Source organism: Schistocerca serialis, chromosome 8 (genome assembly GCF_023864345.2).
Source record: "Schistocerca serialis cubense isolate TAMUIC-IGC-003099 chromosome 8, iqSchSeri2.2, whole genome shotgun sequence".
Taxonomy (NCBI): Eukaryota; Metazoa; Arthropoda; class Insecta; order Orthoptera; family Acrididae; genus Schistocerca; species Schistocerca serialis.
The window spans coordinates 252,845,391-252,867,623 of record NC_064645.1 but is presented as its reverse complement, the minus strand read 5'-3'; the positions used below and the strand labels follow the sequence as shown (position 1 = coordinate 252,867,623).

The 22,233-nt window shown below is 39.5% G+C and overlaps 2 protein-coding genes across 2 annotated transcripts in view; one reads left to right on the top strand and one right to left on the bottom strand.

Moving 5' to 3' along the window:
* Window positions 1-352: 352 nt before the first annotated feature.
* Window positions 353-11,308, bottom strand: LOC126416612 (mitochondrial import inner membrane translocase subunit Tim22). The gene is made up of 4 exons (XM_050084369.1): window positions 11,048-11,308; window positions 10,779-10,966; window positions 5,187-5,259; window positions 353-468 (listed from the first exon to the last, which is right to left on the bottom strand). The coding sequence occupies exons 1-4, from the start codon at window positions 11,256-11,258 to the stop codon at window positions 386-388; spliced, it is 555 nt and encodes a 184-aa protein (XP_049940326.1). The 5' UTR covers window positions 11,259-11,308; the 3' UTR covers window positions 353-385.
* Window positions 11,309-11,734: 426 nt separating this feature from the next.
* The window catches only part of LOC126416582 (uncharacterized), a 213,791-nt gene continuing 203,292 nt past the window's right edge, over window positions 11,735-22,233 (top strand). The window contains exon 1 of the mRNA XM_050084332.1: window positions 11,735-11,920. Within this exon, the coding sequence (XP_049940289.1) occupies window positions 11,795-11,920 (126 nt within the window). The 5' untranslated portion in view covers window positions 11,735-11,794. The remainder of the gene's footprint in view (window positions 11,921-22,233) is intronic.

Below are 22,233 nucleotides of genomic sequence, written 5' to 3'. Positions count from 1 at the left end.
TTCAACTCATTACACAAACCTAAGATTCTTTGTCTTTATAACAAAAAACACATCTGTAGTACACTTGATGTGTGTATATGGTTTGAGAACCATTTTGAGATATAGGGTGTGTACTTCCCAGCCCCTGGGGAATTTTTAATTGTAATAAAATATCGAGGATATTGGATGTTATAGAACAGCAGCCACTAGCTGAATTAATTGTTGCTGCAAGGATAGAAGCTGTTGGCACAACATATAGGCTACAATAAACAGCTGTTTCCAATAACGTTAGCGTTTTATATACACTTAGGTGTTTCACTTTCTAGTAAGAAAATCAATTGTAATGGAATAGGATGGAGGAATAACAAAGACAGAAAACATAACAACATTTATTTTAACAAATTATTCAATATCTATTCATATAATAATCAATAATGGTGGAGAATGCTGCAAAACCAGCTGCGCCAATGATTGCTGCCTTCAAGCCAGCTGCAAGAAAGAAAAAGACTGTTTTATACATCATCTACTATTTGCAAAATATACTATGTGAATAAAGCAAACTGGGTTTCAGGTATGTGGTCTTTTGCAAAATCTGTGCCGATTCTTTGAGAGAAAGGTCTCCTCCACTAGGAAAGTCATAAATTTTGAACTAGATAGGTCCTGCACAAATAGACGTTAATTATATTGGTTCTTTTGTAAACAGGTGTGACTTGCATTATTTTCCATACATGCAGCACTATTTGTGGTCTTCTGCTTACTTCAGTGTCATATATTTGCGTGTGTGGGAGTGAAACATTTGTCTAGCAGTGTCTTCATGAAGGCCTACATTTTTAAATGCTTTTTTTTTTTTTAATATACATTTGCACTGTCTATCTATCGCTTTCAGTTTCAAGATCAGGCTGGTGAGCGAGAGACTGGATGGAAGGTTGTATCTGTCAACTGACTTCATACAAGATATCTGATATATGTTTTGGCCACGATGTGCACTTCACTACACACTTCCAGTCATTCTTCTTCCTGTCAAAGTATGTACCTCAATAGTGAAGCAATACCATGTAGGGGGGATGGGACGCTGAAGTATCTGAGGATAACAACATTCTCCCTTCACAGCCCCATTCGCCCTTTTGTTCCCGTTAATACCCCAAGTGTTCACTTCCAGCCATTCTTTTTCCCATTGATGCATGACTGTATCTCAACAGTGAGGTGATAGCATGTAGGGTGGGAGAGAATACCACCTTCCCCAGTCTTTGTTGGTGGAGGAAGGTGTACGGACATTCTTACTACTTTATCTCCTGGATAAAAGCATTATGGAAAGTGAAGGTCACTCAAGGAATTGGAAGACATGGAATTAAGCACTTGAAGCACATCTCGCCTGCTGGCCAAGAAATGAGTAGGATTGCCTGTGTTGAGGATGCACAGCTACTGAAACATCATCATGCTCTCCAAAACTCGACCCCTACGGCAAGTTGAGTTTGTGTCCCATAATAGATTATGGGCACTGAATTCATCCAGTAGGAGAAATGATAAGGAGAGTTGTTCGACAAGGTCCATAAGAGACCTTGAATCTAACGCATCGTGTGGAGGTAAATACAGTGAGCAGATAGTGATGATCTGACAAACATTAACTTCAACAGCTGCTGCTTGCAGGTCAGTAACCAAGGGGAGAGCAGAGGACTGGTGTGCATTAGTGACAAACATAGCAAGCCCTCCCTCGGCTCTTTCCCCAGTCAGGTCATCCTTAAGGTGAAGGGTATCACTCCATAGCACACAGGTGTCAGTGGCTTTAAAACGTGTTTCCTGTAAACGCAATCACAGGATGTGTGCCTGTGCTAGGAGTTTCAGTTTTTCCATGAGTCCCGAACCCATTCATGTCCCACTGTAGTACGGGAGCAATTTATCATGGAGGCTGCAATTTCAATCTGTCTCTGTGCCAGAGTGGGGAGCCTGGAACAGGTGGAGGTTCACATTCCATTGGCTATGAAGCAGAAGCACTAGAACTTTCAGGTCAAATGATGGCAACCTGGTGTAATGGTTTACTGCTTGTTTCACCAGTGGTGGAAGTTTCTTGTTTTCTTTTTTTAGTCTTGGAAAGCTTTGTAGAAACTTCAATAGCACTGGTAGAGGCAATGGTGGATAGTGTACCAGACTACCCCTTTGAAGGAACCAGGAGCTCTGCAAAGTTTGCAACTGTGGCTCTATTTGGTGTTCTCAGGAGGGCTATGGGCTCTGAAACAACTGCAGCATTACAAGTACACTGGCAAATGCATGCAGTATTGCTGACACTAGCAACAAAAATTTGTGTAGTGGCACTCAATATAGGAATAGGCTTTTTAACGGCTGAAGCAAAAGATGCAGTCAATGTCGGAGATTGTGCGGACTTACAGATCTTATTGGCCTCATCATATGGGATACACCTCATTGTTTTCAGCTCCTGTATCTTTCTTTCTGCAAGGTAGATACTGCAATCCATATGCCAGACACAGTAATCATCAGAGCAATTGACACACTTCAGGGCAGATGAACAACAAACCCCTTCATTAGTGCCCTTACAACATTTGCCACAAATGGCTTTGCCCTTACAACTGAGAGTAATATGCCCATAGTGCTGCCATTTAAAACAGCACATTGGATTGGCGACATAAAGCTGCATGCTTTTGAAACCTGCCTTGATGTGCTCTGAAAGTTTTGTGGAGTTAAATGTAATTAACTTGACTAGATCACCATGCACTCTTTTCCTTACATTTTGTATGTCAACAGTCCCTTCTTGGGCCCACTCAGCTTTCAGTATCTCTTAGGGAATAACTACAAGATCTCTGCTTGACACAACACCTTTGCTGTAGTTCAAGGTGTGTACTGCTTCATTTCCTCACATACTCCACAGTAAGGAGTTCACTAGTAGTTTTAAAACCCTGATGTTGGGAGTAGACAGAATTGTTGTGGTTCTGTGGAATGACCAATGTCCCAAGTTCAGCAACTGATGAAGTTTGAGGTCTATCAACAATTATGAAAAGGATAGATTGCTACTCATCATAAACATGAAATATGGAGCATTAGACATGCACAACAAGAAGTCTGTTACACAGAGCTGTCATCCAAAACCTTCTTCAGAAAAGAAGGAAAACACACACACATTCACACAAGCAGGCACCCCTCATACACACAAGCTCTCTGCTCAGAGTTGCCAGAGATAGCAGTTGTGTGCATGAGGTGTTCCTGCTTGTGGGAATGTGTGTAGTTAATCCTTCCCTTTCTGAAGAAGGCTTTGGCTGAAATCTCGCTGTGTAGTAGTCTTTTCCCTGAGGCATTTAGCTTTCTGGAGGTTCTGTATTTGTTGGGAACTAGACATTTCAGCCAACAGTGCTCCATTTCACAATCACTTGACTGATTTTAAAGTGCCAGCAATGCTCTTTCAACCTTTTTGAATACAGAAAGGGGTCATCTTTCTTTTAGAAATCAGAAGCATGGGTTCTGTTATGAGAAACTGAAGACCTCTGAATAATCCCTGAGTCACAAGGATTTCCTATATGAGCCCTCTTGTTAAGACAGGGTGGAGCTACCTACCAGCGGCCCACCCATTCCACTGGGAGAAGGATGAAGAGGAGGAGAACATTTCTAGAGTTCCATCTTGGTCTCACGAGCAGTTAGGGGATAAGAGTCCACCTAGACAGAATCCTTTGTGCCTCTCAGCAGCCAGGCATCTCACTGCAGTGCAGTACACCTTGAAATTGAGTTTTTTTTATGATCTATAACATTCCACTGTTGTGCTGTAAAGCATGCCCAGAGCTTATGGTGACAGGGGACTGGTGGTGCTTACCAGTCCCCAGCTCTGGAGCACCAGGGTCCCAAGCACATGCGCAGCAAATGAATGCTGAGCCCCCGAGGGGAAAATGTATGGAAGCTGCATATGTTTGTGGAAAGTAAACAGCAGGAAGTACAATAACTATCGTAAGAACATCTGAAAATACCTAAATTATAAATTGCTGACAAATAAGCAAAAGATGCAGTTTTGTGAGCAGTCAGGTGTACGATAAGATACCCTACTCAAATTTTATAATAATTCAAGGAAGCACCAAGAAATGCATGGGAGTGTGGATGGAAAAGATCTGGCACTACTCGAGGACAATATTATAGTGAGGTACATATATACTCACCTGCATTCCCACTGGTATACTAAATGAACCATATCCGCCCAGATTTTATCTAACAATGGATGCATTAAATAACATCTACATAAAATTTGGAGGCTGAACTCACTGTATTGTGAACGCAGAAAAAGAGGACAAAACCACATTATTCTTGCCTAGCAGTGATGGAAACACACAACAGGCCTCAAACAATGGAAAGTCCAGCTTGAAACGTCAACAATTATGAAAAGGATAGACTGTAGACAGGCACAACAAAAAGACTACTACACAGCAAGATTTCAGCCAAAGCCTTCTTCAGAAAGGGAAGGATTAACTACACACATTCCCACGAGCAGGGACACCTCATGCACACAACTGCTATCTCTGGCAACTCTGAGCAGAGAGCTTGTGTGTATGAGGGGTGCCTGCTTGTGTGAATGTGTGTGTGTTTTCCTTCTTTTCTGAAGAAGGTTTTGGCTGACAGCTCTGTGTAACAGACTTCTTGTTGTGCATGTCTAACGCTCCACATTTCATCTTTATGATGAGTAGCAATCTATCCTTTTCATAATTGTTGATAGACCTCAAACTTCATCAGTTGCTGAACTTGGGACATTGGTCATTCCACAGAACCACAACAATTCTGTCTGCTCCCAACATCAGGGTTTTAAAACTACTAGTGAACTCCTTACTGTGGAGTATGTGAGGAAATGAGAGTGGGTGACACAATTAAGCCTAAAAGAGTCTCTGTGATGGTCTATACATAAGAAATGCAAGACCAAGAATTGTGCTGTGTTGCAATATATACACTTGTGTGTGGATGTATGTGTTATGTGTTTGTGTGTGGGAGAGAGAGGAAGAAAGGGAGAGGGAGAGGGAGAGGGAGAGGGGGGGAGAGAGAGAGAGAGAGAGAGAGAGAGAGAGAGAGAGAGAGAGAGAGTGTAAGGTGGGGGAGAGAGATACTCAGTAAGGAATGGGGAGCTCTTAATTTAAATATATTAGAATACAATTAACACAATTTGATAGAACTAATCATAATAATGAACAATTATTTATGGTTCAGACTGTGAAGAGAAAATGACTTACCACGGTAGCCTATCAATGCACCAGTGGCTCCACCAGCATATGTCCCATTCTGCCAGTCACTTTTTCCTCGATACTTAAACAAAAATAATCCTCTTCAGTGAAGCATACTGGATCAGTATGCAATACATATAAATATTTTATGCAAACAATACATGGCTAAGTAATTTCTGTCTTTTTTGTAAATAAGAAGAGAAAGATTCACAACTGAATCACTGATTTCATACAAAACTGACTTTTGATAAAAAAAAGTGTTGAACACAGAATTTTAATGAAATGGAATAATAACTGGCAAAATGATTATGAAATAAATCTATTTTTGCTGAGATTTAATGACCTCATTAACATTAAAGCTGTTATTAAGAGAGCTTCAAAGGGTAGCAAAAGGACCAGTGTAAGTTTACAGAGAGAACAATCAAGTCATTAATCAGATGTCATCTGCTGGAAACAAACAAAACTCAAATCTCAATAAATGGATTAATATTTGAAGCTATGAGTCTACCAGTTTACATTAATGACATTTCAGTACATAAAACACAATAGTGATTTACTCAAAAATTATCTTACAGTCTCCTCTCGCATATCCATTATCTACTTCATACCACTCATCATAAAAAGCATCCTTCTCATCTTCACTCTTCTTTTCCGTTCGGGCATGAAAACCCATGAGATTACAGTAGAATAATTTCCCTCTGATGCCGAGTCTGCACAATCTATGTGTTTTGCCTTGGAATCCACAGTAAGATTTTTCTCTTATTTACAATAACACTAGTACCAAACATGTGATCTTTCTTTCTGTTAGCTGTAAAATATTACGTGATCCTCCTCCTGTACCATTCCTCCACCTAACCATCTCACCTCTTGAATAGCTATAATATCCAGTCAGTACTCATCCAGCTGATCAAGTAAGTAATTTCCTTAGAGCCCCATTCTAGTCTCAAGTCCTTGAGACATCTGCCAGTTCATCACAAACAGGTCAGGCTGGCTATCTCTTCATTAGGTTTCGTAAAATTTGATTTTTACAGGTTAGGTTGTCAGCCCAACCCCTTCCCCCCAATGATTCTGGAATGCCAATGTTTTCTGTTAGAGTTGGCTCCCTTGCTGGTAGATTCTCATTTTAAAGTGCCGGGAACTCGTTTTTTACACCTGCAAGAATTAACCCTGTACACCAACTGCACCATTGCCCATAGGCCGTGGTACGGATGTGCGTGCACTGGACTTGATAGGAATACATGGCATTTCCTGAGTTTTATTAGTACATTTCCACCAGCAGGAAATGCACACACAGGTCTACTTACTACCCTTTTGACCCCCTATATTATATTCCATGAGAGGGAAATTTAAACATGCATACACTTCTGGTATTAAAAAGTAAATTTTCCATAAAAAAAATTGTTAACCAAATGAATACAAATGGACTCAAAAAAGCAGTACCACAAATAATCTGCCCAAGTCCACAAAAGTGACACTATCAGCAGAAAACTAAATGGAAATTATGTTTCTAATCCTTGCTGACTGAAAGGTCAATGCCATTTGGCTGAATTTGGGAAATGAATGGTGGAGGTACTAGGCTCATTAATGAATACTAAATGATCAGGCAAAAGGAGGAAAGAATAGTTATCACACAAGACAGTGAAATCTCCAACTGAAAGCAAGTGCTCCACATGAAGCAGGCAAAAGGTTTTTTAATGATTTACAGAATTCAACTATGGAAATAAAAATAATGAATTGTTTTTGTAAAAATCATTAAGTGTTTATCTCACAGAGAAAACACACACACACACACACACACACACAATAGGAGTGAAAAAATGAAATTAGATGTCAGATATTATATTGTAATAGATGCCTGTAAGGTGTAATCATGTTTTCCTTTATTGTACATTTAACATATATATACTGTATTTGAACTTTGACGTAATTTAACAAGTTAAATGCATTCGAAACACGGGTGATACATCTCTCTTAGCCTGTCTGTCAGTCTATAAAATGGTATAACATATCCAGTACTTCAGCTGAACATTAGCAGGTAGTGTCCATGGGCAAAGAGCAAATAAATAAATGATTTTTACAAACAATGGAAAATCCAGGATGGAATAATGACAATATTAACATACTTCTCTTTTGAAGGCATCATCTACAAACAAATCTGGGGTATGGAAATGGGCACCTGTATGGCACCATCTTAAGCCAATCTATTCATGGGATTTCTACCGGAATCCTTTCTAATCACCCAGATTCCCAAACTCTCACCTGGTTCAGATTCAGTGATGATATATTAGGGATCTGGATCATGGGTGAGGATATCCTTCCCACATTTCCCCAGAACCTCAACACTGTCTCCCCTATTGGCTTCACCTGGTCCTCTTCAACCCAGCAAGCCACATTGCTCAATGTTGACCTCCACTTCAAACACAGCTACATCAATACTTCTGTCCATGTCGAACCTAACAACCACCAGCAATACCCACACTTCGTCAGCTGCCACCCATTCCATACCAAGAAGTCCCTTCCACACAGCCTAACCACCTGCGGGTGTCGCATCTGTAGTGATGAGCAGTCCCTCTTGAAATATATCAAAGATCTCACTGAGGCCTTCACAGACTGTAATTACTCTCCCAACCTTGCACAAAAACAGATCACCATTGCCTTATCTCTCCCGTCACACCCTATCTCCAAAAGTGCCACCATCCAGCCACATAGGGGTTTCCCCGCTGTGACTCAGGACCACCCAGGACTGGAACAACTGAATTACATTCTCCATCACATTTCTAATTCCCTGTCATCGTGCCCTGAAATGAGGAATGCCCTACTCACTACCCTTCCCACCCCTCCAACAGTAGTACTCTACCACCAACCAAACCTATACAATACTCTTGTCCATTGCTACACAACCCCTGCTTCCAACCCCTTGCCTCATGGATCACATCCCTGTAAGAGACCTAAACGCAAGACCTGTCCCAAACATCCTCCTACCACCACCTACTCCAGTCCGGTCCCTACCATCACCTATCCCGTCAAATGCAGGGCTACCTGTGAAACTACCCATGTGATCTGCAAGCGAAGCTGCAATTACTGTGCGGCATTCTATGTGGGCATGATAACCAACAAGATATCTGCCTGCATGATCGGTCACCAACAAACTGTGACCACGAAACAGCTGGACCACCCCGTTGCTGAGCACACCATCCAACACAACATCCTTCATTTCAATTACTGCTTCACTGCCTGTGCCATCTAGACCCTTCCCACCAACGCAAACTTTAATGAACTGCACAGGTGGGAACTCTCCTTGCAATATAGCCTACATTTCTGTAACCCCCCTGGCTTCAAACTTTGTTAGTAACTGTCTGCCGTCCACCTATCCCCTTTACTGCCTGTTCCATTGCACAGCCCTCTACTCCACCAATGGGCCCACGTCTATTTACTTCTCTCCTTTTCCGCCATCCCTCCTCGCCCTCCAGACTGCACCTTGTTGCCCTACGCTCTCTCCAGCCATATCACCCACCCGTATAATGCTGTCCCTCCCCGTCCCTGCCCCAGCCTCCTCCTGACCTCCACCTCCCAGACTGATTCACCCATCATGTGTAGCTGGTTGCAGTCTGACCTCGGCAGCCAGAGACAGTGGTCATGTGTGTGTGAGTTGCATGAGTGTGTGTGATTGTTTTCTAATTAGTAGGAAGTACTTTTGGCTGAAAGCTTACCTATTTGATAAGTCTTTTTGTTGTGTCTACCTGTGTCTCAACATCTCCACTATATGGTGAGTAGCGGTCTGTCCTTTTCATAATAAATGATCTTTACTCGTTATTGAAATAGAGCAGTATTGTGAGTGTACAAATCTTTATGGAGGACACACTTTAAGCACTACAGTGACTGTACACTACCGCATAGACTAGTCATGTATGTAACATATTATAATATCTGAGTGCTAGGGGAAGAATTGACACTCCAAAATTAAATGATGAAATGCATTTCAAACATTCTTCTAGTGGACAATCTCACTAATCAAGATACTGGACATGTCAACACACACACTCTTAAAGAAGAAGAAGATGATGAAGAAGAAGAAGGATGCACCACAAAAAGAAGAATTATCCAAATGGGATGCAAATCAGTAGATGTGATATACATGCACAGGCAAACAAATGACTAATTTTTCAGAAAGATTGTATGATTTATTCAAGAGAAGAGCTTCACAAATTGAGAAAGTCAATAACTTGTTGCTCCACCTCTGAAACTTATGAAAGCAGTTATTTGCCTTGGCTTTGATCAAGTTTTAGGATGTCCTCCTGAGGTATATCATGCCAAATTCTATCCAACTGGTACATTAGATTGTCAAAATCCTGAGATGATTGCACGGCCCTGCCAAGGTTTCTCAATTGGGGAGGGATCCAGTGGCCTTGCTGGACAAGGTATGGTTTAGCAAGGCAACTCGACAGAATTGGAATGATATTCCTCACAAGCAAATCCACCAACTCTATCAACCAATGCCAAGCCCAATTACTGCTTGTGTAAGGACCAGAGGTGGACCATTGCACCACTGATTTACTCAATTCGTGAAGCTCTTTGTCTTGAATAAATCATCCAGTTTCCTGAAACTGATGTATGTCACATCTACTGATTTCCGTTCCATTCAGATAATTGCCTCATGGTGCTTTTTTAGAGTGTAGTACCATGAAGGATAATTTTTCAAGTGTGGAGGCAATGTAGCAGGACTGACTGAGACATGCAAATTAATCTGGCAAATCATACAACATAGTTGAAACTGAATAAGAAGAACATGCAAAAAATTTTGTTTCATCGCAACCCTAACCAAAAAAGCATCAAACAAAAAGAATGGTCTTTGTAGGCAACTCCGGGTATATTTGGTTAAGTTTTGCTTACAACTAGGCTGCCAATGATATGCACAAAATAATACATCATAAATTAAGTAATCTTTGGAAGATGATCTGTTTTGTAATGAGGAGCATAATAACCATTGAAGTTTTGCAGTGACTCTTATATGACAGTGAAGTATTATTTGTCTTATGTTTCAGCTAGTCCTACTGACTGTGAAGCACAGTTCCAGTATTTAGCTTATCTTTCAGATACCTGAGTCAGCTACTTACATTATTATAACATTTCTCATTCCACTTGTGTTCAGATACAAGGAGAGCATGAGATTACTTCCCTTTATGTACACACTGTTAATATATTCCCAAAATGAAATGTTACTGATAGCACAACAATATGCATTGTGCATGAAATAAACAAGAAATTACTGATCACCTTTCATTAGCAGCTATTAGTCCCAGAGGATGAGTACTTTCAGTAGCAGATATTATCGCAGTATTTAACTTATGTGGAATTAAATTGACGTATAAATATCAAGGCTAAATCGTAAACAATGTAGATGGTTCACATAAAACACCACTGAAAGCTAAATGTTCATCTAATTTAATTAAGAATAAAAATAAAATGAAAATCGGAAGTAAATTATCTGACTGATTTGTTAATGTTAATTGTATTCTCAAGAAAATTATTATTTACATATTAAAAAATTTCTTCTGGTTAATAAAGTTTTACACTTAATTAAAACATTGTTTTGTGACACACCGATTCTATAGCACACTCCACAGATGAAAAGAGTGCTCCAATAAGAGCAAAATTTTTTGCATAGCTAAGAGTCGTCCCTTTCATTTCACGCAGAACTTCCCTCGCAGTCTGTTGCTTTGCATCTGGTCCTACGATTGTCGGGTTTACACTTGCAGAAAACAAACCGATTGCAGCGCCCAAACCATAACCTAGAAAACAGAAACTTGGCATGTTAGTTCCATGATTTTCCCCGTAAGAAAATGAAAGAGAGAGATTCACTGCTTACACACCAGCGACACAGCTCATCAAAGTCTTAAACGGACAACTTTCAAACGCCGCTTCAACCCATTTTTCTTCGTTCGTTTTGATCCTAACAGGTCCTAAATTTTGCGGGATGATAATATTTTCTCTCAGCCTTTGGCTTTGTTGGATTAAGCACAGAGCGATATTATCCCATTCTTCGTCTGTGAAAAACACCTTCTTCGTTTCTTCCCCACTCATGTCTGTTTACAAAACATGAAAACATTGAGCAAAATATCTTTGCCAAAGAGATACGCTAGTCAATACTGTAAACTCGCATATCTGCGAAACTTGGCCTAGGTGCCTCGGCTGGGTATCGACACCCAAACGAAAATTGTAGCTTCACAAATGCTATGTCAAAAAGAATACGGAACTTATGAAATCATGCTAATAAAATGTTCCGTAATGTCGCACTTGGAGGGGCTCGTTTGTCACTGGACTATGCTACGAGACATTATATCACTAGCCTTCCGGCGTTTCACAAAGTCCACAGACAGGAAATGCAGGAAAAATCGATAAAGATATCATATTTGGTCCAATGTAGCGTTTTGTTTCCTTCAAAAAAGTAGAAGATGAAAATTACTCTTTAATTTTAGAATTACTGCAGTACCTAAAAAAAGTGCTGGTTAACAGTTGCCATGACAACGGTGTGTGTACATAGGATCTCTAATGCAACTGTAATCTACTACTGTAGAGTTTAAGTTTTTCAGGCTAGGCGGTAACTTACTTTCAGAACGATGTGTGACTTAGTGAATCAGCTTCTCGCTGTTAAAGCAATCAGTGACAAAGACATGGAAAAGCTGAAAAGTGACAAATACTTATTTTACGATCCACTCGTGTTGATGGATCTGAGACACAAACAGGTAGGTGTGAAATTTAAATCGTACATGAAAGTGCAGAGTTTGTTGTTAATTTCTGTGATCGTTAAACTGCAACACGTATACAAATTCGCATTACACGCATCCAAGTAAAGAATTACGATCTCGCTTTGTATAACAATCGACATCTCTCACACGCATTCATTCTCCTTTAGAAAATCCTATGTCAAAATTATTTTCAATTACTGTATTTTTCAGTTGTCGGCAAGAATTATGTTATATCCTCTCTTATATTGGTCATAGTGTGCGTATGATACACAGGGAACAGGACGAAGCCAGGATCACCACATTGTTGGTCAAATGTGTTGTTCATATAGTGGGAGTTAACCATTGTTGTCTGCTTTATTACTGTTTCGCATTTCACGATCCTCAGTGTTTTTTACTGTGCAATACGTTATTAAAATTAGTGACGAGGTAGTTCCTGGTCCATCTCGTGAGTCCCGTACTGGTAATCCTGCTGTTACAAGGAAATTCATGCTAACAAAGCATGCGTGGCATTGGGAAGTAGAAACAGCTTCCAGGAGTGATCTTTGTGAACCACCAGAAATACCTGTGAAGAAAAGTTGAGTTGGCATCTCAACTATTTTATTCGACCTTCCTTTCAAGGAGTCTGAATTACTTTATACTATACCTTTCATTCATTTTGTAAGGAAATACACCTGGTTATTATATTGTTTCGATACACATTCACATTACAGTTCCAATGTCGATGAAATTGTCACTAACACAGCCACATAAGATGTAAGTGAGAAAGAGTAAGACACGAACAGAAAATAATGACAGTAAACGCGAATGATCACGTGGTTTGGAATGTTTTTGTAAAAATATCACAACCTAAAGAAATGCCGAAAACAATCTGGCACTCATCATGTCGTTAACTTTATTTATGTTTCGTATTGTTTCCTTTCCTTGCGGTAAGGGCTTAGTTGCTGCGGGTTAGATTAGATTAGATTAGTTCTTGTTCCATAGATCATGAATACGACACTTCAAAATGATGTGGAATGTGTCAGGTTAATAAAAGGTTTCTATACAAGATATTACATTACACAAAATATTACATGACACTTAATATTTTTTTTGTGGGGGGTTGGGGAAATTACCCACTTACTATATCCAAAAATTCATCTAATGAGTAGAAGGAGTTACCATTAGGAAATTCTTTTAATTTCCTCTTAAATGCTATATGGCTATCTGTCAGACTTTTGATGTTATTAGGTAAGTGACCAAAGACTTTCGTGGCAGCATAATGTACCCCCTTCTGACCCAAAGTTGGATTTAACCTTGAGTAGTGAAGACCATCCTTTCTCCTAGTGTTGTAGCCATGTACACTGCTATTACTTTTGAATTCGTTCTGATTGTTAATAACAAACGCCATAAGCGAATATATATACTGTGAGGCTACAGTGATGATCTCTAGCTCTTTAAATAAGTGTCTGCAGGATGATCTTGGATGAGATTCTGCAATTATTCTGATTACTCACTTTTGTGCAATGAACACTCTTTTACTCAATGATGAGTTACCCCAGAATATGATGCCACACAAAAGCATAGAATGAAAATAGGCATGGTAAGTTAATTTACGCAGATGTATATCACCAAAATTTGCAATGACCCTAATAGCATAAGTAGCTGAACTCAAACGTTTCAGCAGATCCTCAGCGTGATTTTTCCAGTTCAACCCCTCATCAATACATACACCTAGAAATTTTCAGTATTCTACCTTAGCCACTGATTTCTGATCGAAGTCTATATTTATTAATGGTGTCATTCCATTTACTGTGTGGAACTGTATATACTGTGTTTTGTCAAAGTTTAATGAGAGCCCATTTGCAGTGAACCACTTAATGATTTTCTGAAAAACATTGTTTACAATTTCACCAGTTAATTCTTGTCTGTTGGGTGTGATAGCTATACTAGTATCATCGGCAAAAAGTACCAGCTTTGTATCTTCATGAATACAGAATGGCAAGTCATTAATATATATTAAGAACAGCAGAGGACCCAAGACTGAACCTTGCGGCACCCTATTCTTGATTGATCCCCAGTTTGAGAAATCACCAGTTTTTTGCGTATTATGTTAACTACTTATTTCAACTTTCTGCACTCTTCCAGTTAGGTATAATTTAAACCATTGGAGCACTGTCCCATTCATACCACAGTACTTGAGCTTATATAGAAGTATTCCATGATTTACGTAATCAAAAGCCTTTGATAGATCACAAAAAATCCCAACGGGTGACTTCCAGTTACTCAGAGTATTTAATATTTCATTAGTGAAAGTATATATATCATTTTCCATTGAAAAACCCTTCTGGAAACCAAACTGACATTTTGTTAAAACTTCATTCTTACAAAGGTGTGAAGCTACTCTACAATACATTACTTTTTCAAAAATTTTGGATAGGGCAGTCAGAAGAGAGATTGGGCAGTAGTTGTTGACATCAGACGTATCCCCTTTTTTATGCAGTGGTTTAACAATGGCATACTTCAGTATTTCTGGGAACATACCCTGCTTCAGAGAGCTATTACATATGTGACTAAGAATCCCACTTATTTCTTGGGAACAAGCTTTTATTATCCTGCTGGAAATGCCATCAATTCCATGTGAGCTTTTATTCTTGAGAGAGTTTATTATCTTCCTAATTTCAGCAGGAGGGGTGGGTGGAATTTCAATTGTATCAAATGGTGTGGGTAAGGCCTCTTCCATTAACTGCCTTGCTTCTTCTAATGAACATTTAGATCCTATTTTCTCTACAACATTTAAAAAATGATTATTCAAAATGTTTTCGACTTCTGGCTTGTTGTTTATCAAGTTTCCATTCGCTTCGATGGTGATGCCATCATCCTGTTCAAATGGTTCAAATGCCTCTGAGCACTATGGGACTCAACTGCTGTGGTCATAAGTCCCCTAGAACTTAGAACTATTTAAACCTAACTAACCTAAGGACATCACACACATCCATGCCCGAGGCAGGATTCGAACCTGTGACCGTAGAGGTCATGCGGTTCCAGACTGTAGCGCCTTTAACCACTCGGCCACACCAGCCGGCTCATCATCCTGTATTCTTGCTTTCCCTGTCTCCCTTGTATTAATATTCCTGTTGAGGAAAGGTAATGCTAGAGGAGTATGTCCTGTTACAGTGCTCAACATATAATTTTGAGCGAACAATTTAATCTTAATACAATTTATATATATATATATATATATATATATATATATATATATATATATATATATATATATATATATATATATATAAATGGAGGCTCTACTGAAGAAGCTCATAAACATTAACTATTCTAATTTGTTTAAAAAGATTACTGAGTTAGAAGTAAATAATTTATGTTTCATTACTGGCTGAGAATATTTAAAAACTAGATATGGTACGATCTTTATTAACCGTGTTAAAGCGTATGAGGATTTCAGTTTTGTTTACGTAAACATTCTAAAACTATTTTTACTTCTGCACGTGTCTTCCACTTTCGTGGAATCATGACGCGCTGTTTCTGGTGTCATTATTGGATGGGGTAGGCGCGCATTGTCCCCACCGCACGGCTCCTCACCCGTCTTGCACACACCCGAATTTTAAGCACTTAAACCATACCAGAAATGTCTCAGATCGTTAATTTTTTTTTTAAACTTGCAGTTCATATTTATAGCTAATATTGTAGATGTAACTGTTACGTAAGTGACTAGCAGAGGAAAGGAACGTCTACTTACTATACTTTGCAAACCATCATGAGGTGTATGGCAGAGGGTACGTCCCATTGCACCAGTTATTAAGGTTTTTTGCTTTTTATTCACATATGGAGTGCGAGAAGAATGATTGTTTGAATGCCTTTGTCTATGCAGTAATTATTCTAGTCTTATTCTCACGATCTAAAGTATGCGACATGTAGGGGTTATAGTATATTCCTACAGTAATCATTTAAAGCCGTTTTCTTTAAACTCGTTAATAGACTTTCCTGAATTTGTTTTACGTCTATCTTCGAGAGACTTCCAGCTCAGTTCCTTCAGTATCTCTGTGACACTCCCATGGATAAAACAATCCTGCGACCATTCGTATTTCTCATCGCTGTATACATTCAATATCCCCCATTAGTCCTATTTGCTACGTGTCCCATACACTTGAGCAATATTCTTGAACTGTGACTGAATGTAACATTACCGACGATTTCTACAAAACGTGACTTTAATTTGGTGACATGAGATATTTTATAACAATCCCTGTAGCTCGGTTCATATGATAACTTTTTGAAATTACGTATACTTTATTAACTACTAATTGTCAGAAATATGTGAAGTGTCTACTGGATGACAAAAACTAACACTTTCCTTACACAAGACGCCTGTTAAAAGAAAAGTCGATGCATACAGGCTCTCCACAGTTATTACTAGTTATATTCAGTCAGATTTGGGATGGAGTAAGAAATAGTCGTGGCCATTGGTCTGCCTACCAGGCATACTGCATCAGTTTCATAACACGTGGTCATGCAAACTGACGGTGCACAAATGACTAAATTTTGACATTATTGTTCCGCAGATATGACACACAGCTATTGGAAACAATATTGTCTGACAATTTTCTGAAACGTGATTTACACTGTTGACAAGTGTCTTTATTAATTCCAAATGGTAATCGTATTACGTTAACAATCTTCTTGTCGTTCTCCTGAAGACAGAGGTGTTGTTAAGCCCAGACCAAGAGTCCAACGAAAGCAATGAATTATTTTCTGCAACTGGCAAGAAGACGTTTCGGATGTAGTAATGAAAATTACAGTGAATTATTTTCTGCAGCTAGTACAAAGACGTTTCATATGCAGTATTGAAAATTATTCTTCACCATTTTCCAGATTTTGCTACATTGAGTACAATATTATAGAGACTAAAAAGCCCTTTTTTAAAATTTTTGGTCCTAATTTCCCTTATCTTCCTGAAGATGGATATAAAGCTCTTTCATGCTTCAAGCTCGTTGCTACAAACTTCACTTGAAATGATAAAGTGCGGTTTTCACACATTTCCTGCACGTAACCTGACTGACTAGCGTTATACACATCATTTTAGTGGATTACAAGAAGCTTTGTCTTCATGTAAGCTACGAATTTCTCTATAGCACAGGGTGACACAGAATAACGGGAATATTGGAAATGAGTAGCGGCAGCCAAGGGCTGGTGGCAGCACTGCGGGTTCGTGACAGTAAGCGATTAACCGTACGCCATTTCAGTAATCATGGATCAGTGGAGCGGACAACAGCGCGTGTTAGCAGCCATAAAAATGTTCTATAAAAACAATGATAGTTTGGTAGTGGCGCAGGGGGAGTTCCGATGTTTTTGTAATAAATCACATCATGACATTCTAAATTTAAACGTCATGATGCCGTTCCATCGAAACAAGCTAAAATGTTGGATTAATAACTTTGAAGAGACTGGATCTGCCGTCAAGAAGAAACCAACAGGACGACCAAGAAGTATGCATTCTCCAGTGGACATTGATGTTGTACGCGAGTCTGACCGAAGGAGCACACGGCATTCAGTTCGTAAGCAAGCCACTATGGTTGGTATGTCCCAGGAGAGTGTTCGCAGAATTCTTCATTTTGATTTAAAATTTCATCCGTACAAACTACAGATGGTGCAACAATTGAAGGACAACAATTATTGGCTACGATTAGGATTCTGTCAACAAATAACAAAAATAAACAATGACGATGAATTTCTAAACAAGATGAGGAACAATTTCATCTCACAGGTTATGTAAATAAACAGAACTACCATTACTGGGCAAACACAAATTCTAATGATGTTCATGAGCGCCCTTTACAAGCTAGTAAGGTGACAGAATGATATGATGTTTCATCACGTGGGATTATTGGACCGTGTTTTTTCGCAAATGAACAGGGGAAACACAATAACATCTAGTTAGGCGGAGATGTTACGATCTTTCGTTACTCCTGCATTGAACAACTTTCCGAATGTTCAAGAAGCCAGATTTCAATAGGACAGAGGGACTCACACAGTGCACAGCTGTGACATATGTATGAGAATTGTTTAGCAACCGTGTGATCTCACGATTTGGTAACATTCCCTGGCCCGTAGATCGCCAGATTTATCCGTTTCTGATTTTTTCTTGTGGGGCTACCTCAAGAGCATAGTCTACACAACTCGACTAAGAACCTTGGATAAGTTACAACAGAGAATTCGGGATGCAATTCACCATATCCTAGCTGAGATGTTGCAGTGGTCAATGAGGAATCTCCACAGCAGATTTCACGAATGTATTCGTTCAGGAGGATGCCATTTAAAGGACGTAATTTTTTTTAAATGATAAATGCCATCACTGTTTCGTAAATCCCAAAATTGTAAGGTTTCAATTACTATGAATGCAATTACTTTCCTTTATGAGTTCTAGTTTTATTTGATTGTGGAAATGTTTCTGTGTCAACCCATATTACCATTCGACATGTTCTGTACACTTTTACTTGAAGTGAACTTCGTATGTTTGCGATTTCTTTTATGTGTAACTTCCTGAATTCATTTAACCAGGTCGAAGGAGAGTGGAAATCAGCAATGTTCATCTTATTTACAATTCAGAGGGCTCACTCTCTCAGAACTGCCTCAGTACCATTAACGGTGTAGTGAATCTCACGAGGAATTCTAAAGCTTTCAAATAGTTTCTCTTTCATAGTTTTTCGAGTTTCATTTTGGTGCATATTTCTACTTTTTGTATATCTTTCTTCCATTTGCACAACTCACGATCAGATTTTACGAAATGAAACTCGACTTTCTTGAGGATATTTTTCTTCTGTTGTTACAACTAAAACTCTTGTACTTGTAAAGAACGAACAAAAATACCCCAAGGAACTGTAAAGCAGCTACAGACAATATGGCCAAACAAGCGAAGAAACTGACTTTGCACGCCGCTTAATTTTAAGCATTTGCTCCCTTCTTTGTTTAACAAAAGGCCGACAACATTCTAAATTCGAATGAATGTCAAATAAATTACATATAAATAAATACTAATAAATTACATATATGTTGGTCTTCAGCAGAAGTAGTTTCTTTCAATTGCTTGTCACGTTTTTCATGTTTCAACTTTGCAAGGCTGAAAACATTAGTTGGCATTCCGCACTGCTGTGAAACTCTGGAAGCTTCACAAAGTAGATGCTATTAACAAGCACATATGAAGGAAACACACAGAAAATTGAGTTTTATCACCATTACTGACTTTCAGCGATGCCACAAAGGCATGTACATTAAATGAGTTGCAGATTCGAGCCAATAGCAATTGTGAACGACTGTATCAGAGAAACTATCAATGGAAACTGACATTCACTTCACAAATTATGATCACACTGTGCCGTGTCATCTGTTACTTGACGTTCACCTGCTTCGCTGAGCGGTAACGTGCTTGCCTACTATGCAGTGGGCCGGGGTTCGATTTCCGGCTGTGTCGGAGTTTTACTGCGCTCGTGGACTGAGTGTTGTGTTGTCCTCATCGTCATACCATCCTCGTTACCGGCACGCAAGTCGCCTAACGTGGCGTCGACTGAAATAAGACTTGCACTCAGCGGCCGAGCTTCCCCGGATGGGGCCTCCTGCCCAACAATGCTTTACGATCATTTCATTTCATTTTTGTTGATCGATACACAGACAGTCAGTGGCAGATTATGGACCTAAATTCCGGGGAGGCCAAGAAACATACTGGAAAATCCCTTTACTTCCCTTTTAATGTAAGCATACTTGGCGTTCCTAACGACTAGCATCATCATCACCACCGCCACAACCACCACTCCTACTACTACTACTACTACTACTATGATGATGATGATGATGACGAGTACTACAACTACTATTGCTAATAATACTAATGAAACTTTTATTTACAAACGAATTAGTAGATCAGATGTTTGAGTGTTGTTATTTGTGAAATAATTTAACTGTACGATCCTGCTCCTTTCTAAACCTTTCGACTTCATCGTCATACCTTGTGCCTCGGCTTTCAAGTATTGGTTTTCCAACTGAGTTACAGCAAGAACTGATGAATGATCCTGGGCCACACTTTACGCGTTTAAGATAAAAAACACTCGTATCAGCCTAAGCACTTGTTGCAGGAATGGTAGCAATTAGACGAAATAGTTTGAAAGCTTCTGGAAGAATTTGGTCCATTCCATTCCCAGTCATTCTTTCGATTACGCCCCCTAAGCTGACAAAGTGAGGTGCTAGGAAGACAATATATTCCGCAGTTCTATACTCAACTGCGAGCTACCGAAGGGTACATCATAAGTTGGTAATAATGAAGGACGCATCATAACCTGGTAATAATTAACCCACACCGTCTGCAGGGAAATGTCAGGGGGGGGGGGGGGGGTTTATGGGCGCTCAACATCGAGGTCATCAGCGGGGAAATGTCAGGCATTTTCGTGAATGGCATATATTATTCTCGGGGTTACAGTTCCATCTCGTTCCACTGTCCGAAGGACCGCATTTACGAACAATACTGTCGAGAACTGCTGTGTGTTTGGAAGACCGGTGGAAGAAAGCATAAATGCTCTGAAGCATGGAGAAAAAAATCCTTGGATTTATACTAGAAGAGCACTGCTGCGAAACTAAATTTAAACGATGTGCTAAGCAGTGAGTAAAAAGAGCTGGGGGAGCGACGGTTTTACAGACCTTAAAAAACGGGCAATTTAATTCTGTCGCAAGAGCGGAAGCACCATCATAGGTTTGTTCTTCGTATCATAATTCTGAAACACGCTATTCAGCACAGTGAATAAAGCAGCTTAGCTAATACCATGAAAACGAAGAAAATGTTCTTAAAAATGTCGCCTTTGCAGTCCAGCAGCCTCGCAGCAATAGAGCATTGTGACTTGCATCACTTCAGGATTCTACCAATAAACCGCAATCTAGAGTTCGCCTTATCCGTTAATTGGGTAATCTGATCATTTCATTTGAGATCATTTCGAATAGTCACACCCAGATACTTGACGGACGTTACCGCTTCCAAAGATTGGGCATTTATTTTTTACTCGTACATTAATGAGGATTTTCGCCTTGTGATACGCAGTAGGTTACACTTACTAATATTGAGAGATAACTGCCAGTCATTACGCCACGCATTTATTTTCTGCAAGTCCTCATTGATTTGTTCACAACTTTCGTGTGATGCTACTCTCCTGTAGACTACAGCATCATCGGCAAACAGTCTAAGGCCGCTGTCAATACCATCAACCAGATTGTTTATGTAAATCATAAAAAGCAGAGGACCTATTACGCTACCCTGAGGCACACCTGAAGTTACACTTGTCTCTGTCGAAGTTACCACGTTCAGGACGACATACTGCTTCCTGTCTGTTAGAAAAATTTCTATCCAACCCCATATGTCATCGGATAGACTGTAAGCGCGCACTTTTTATAGCAAGCGACAGTGCGGAAGTGAGTCAAATGCCTTTCGTAAGTCGAAAGTTTCCTAAAACCAAGCTGGTTTCTGCAGATGAGCTTCTCAGAGTCTAGAAATGTCATTATGTCTGAACATAAAATATGTATCATGATTCTACAACAAATCGATGTCAGTGAAATTGGCCGGTAATTACGTGCATCCGATTTTCTACCCTTTTTATAGATTGCTATGACCTGGGCTTTCTTCCAATCCCGTGGAACTTTCTGCTGTTCCAGTGATCTGTGATAGATGATGGATAAGAATGGTGGTATATTTGTAGCATAGCCAACATGAAATCGTACAGGGTACCGTCTGGGCGAGATGCCTTCCTGGCGTCAAAGGATCTTAACTGTTTTACAATCCCAGATACACTAAACACTATGTCAGCCATCCTTTCGTTTGTTCGATAATTGAAAGGGGGAATGGTGCTGCAGTCCTCTACCATAAACGAGTTTTTGAAGGCTAGGTTTAGAATTTCGGCCTTCTGTTTATCATCATCAGTTACATTACCCGTGCTGTCAGCAAGAGAAGGTATTGAATTATTTGTAGCGTTCGTAGATTTTTACATATGACCAAAATTTTTTGGGGTTATTTTTAGAATTTGCAGATAAAATATTGCTTTCAAATTCGTTAAAAGAATCTCTCATTGTCCTTCTGACAGCTGCTTTCATTCCGTATAATTTCTGTTTGTCAGCGGGGCTGCGGTGTCTTCTGTAGCTGCAGTAGGAGTGTACATTTTTCCAGGTGCCTGGTGAGCTATGATCTTGGACTTTTTCAACGTTTTTTAAAAAATTATTGGAGCGTGTTTGATATCGACATCGATTTGCTTTCAGTGTATTCTTCCTGTATAAAAAATTTCGGACAG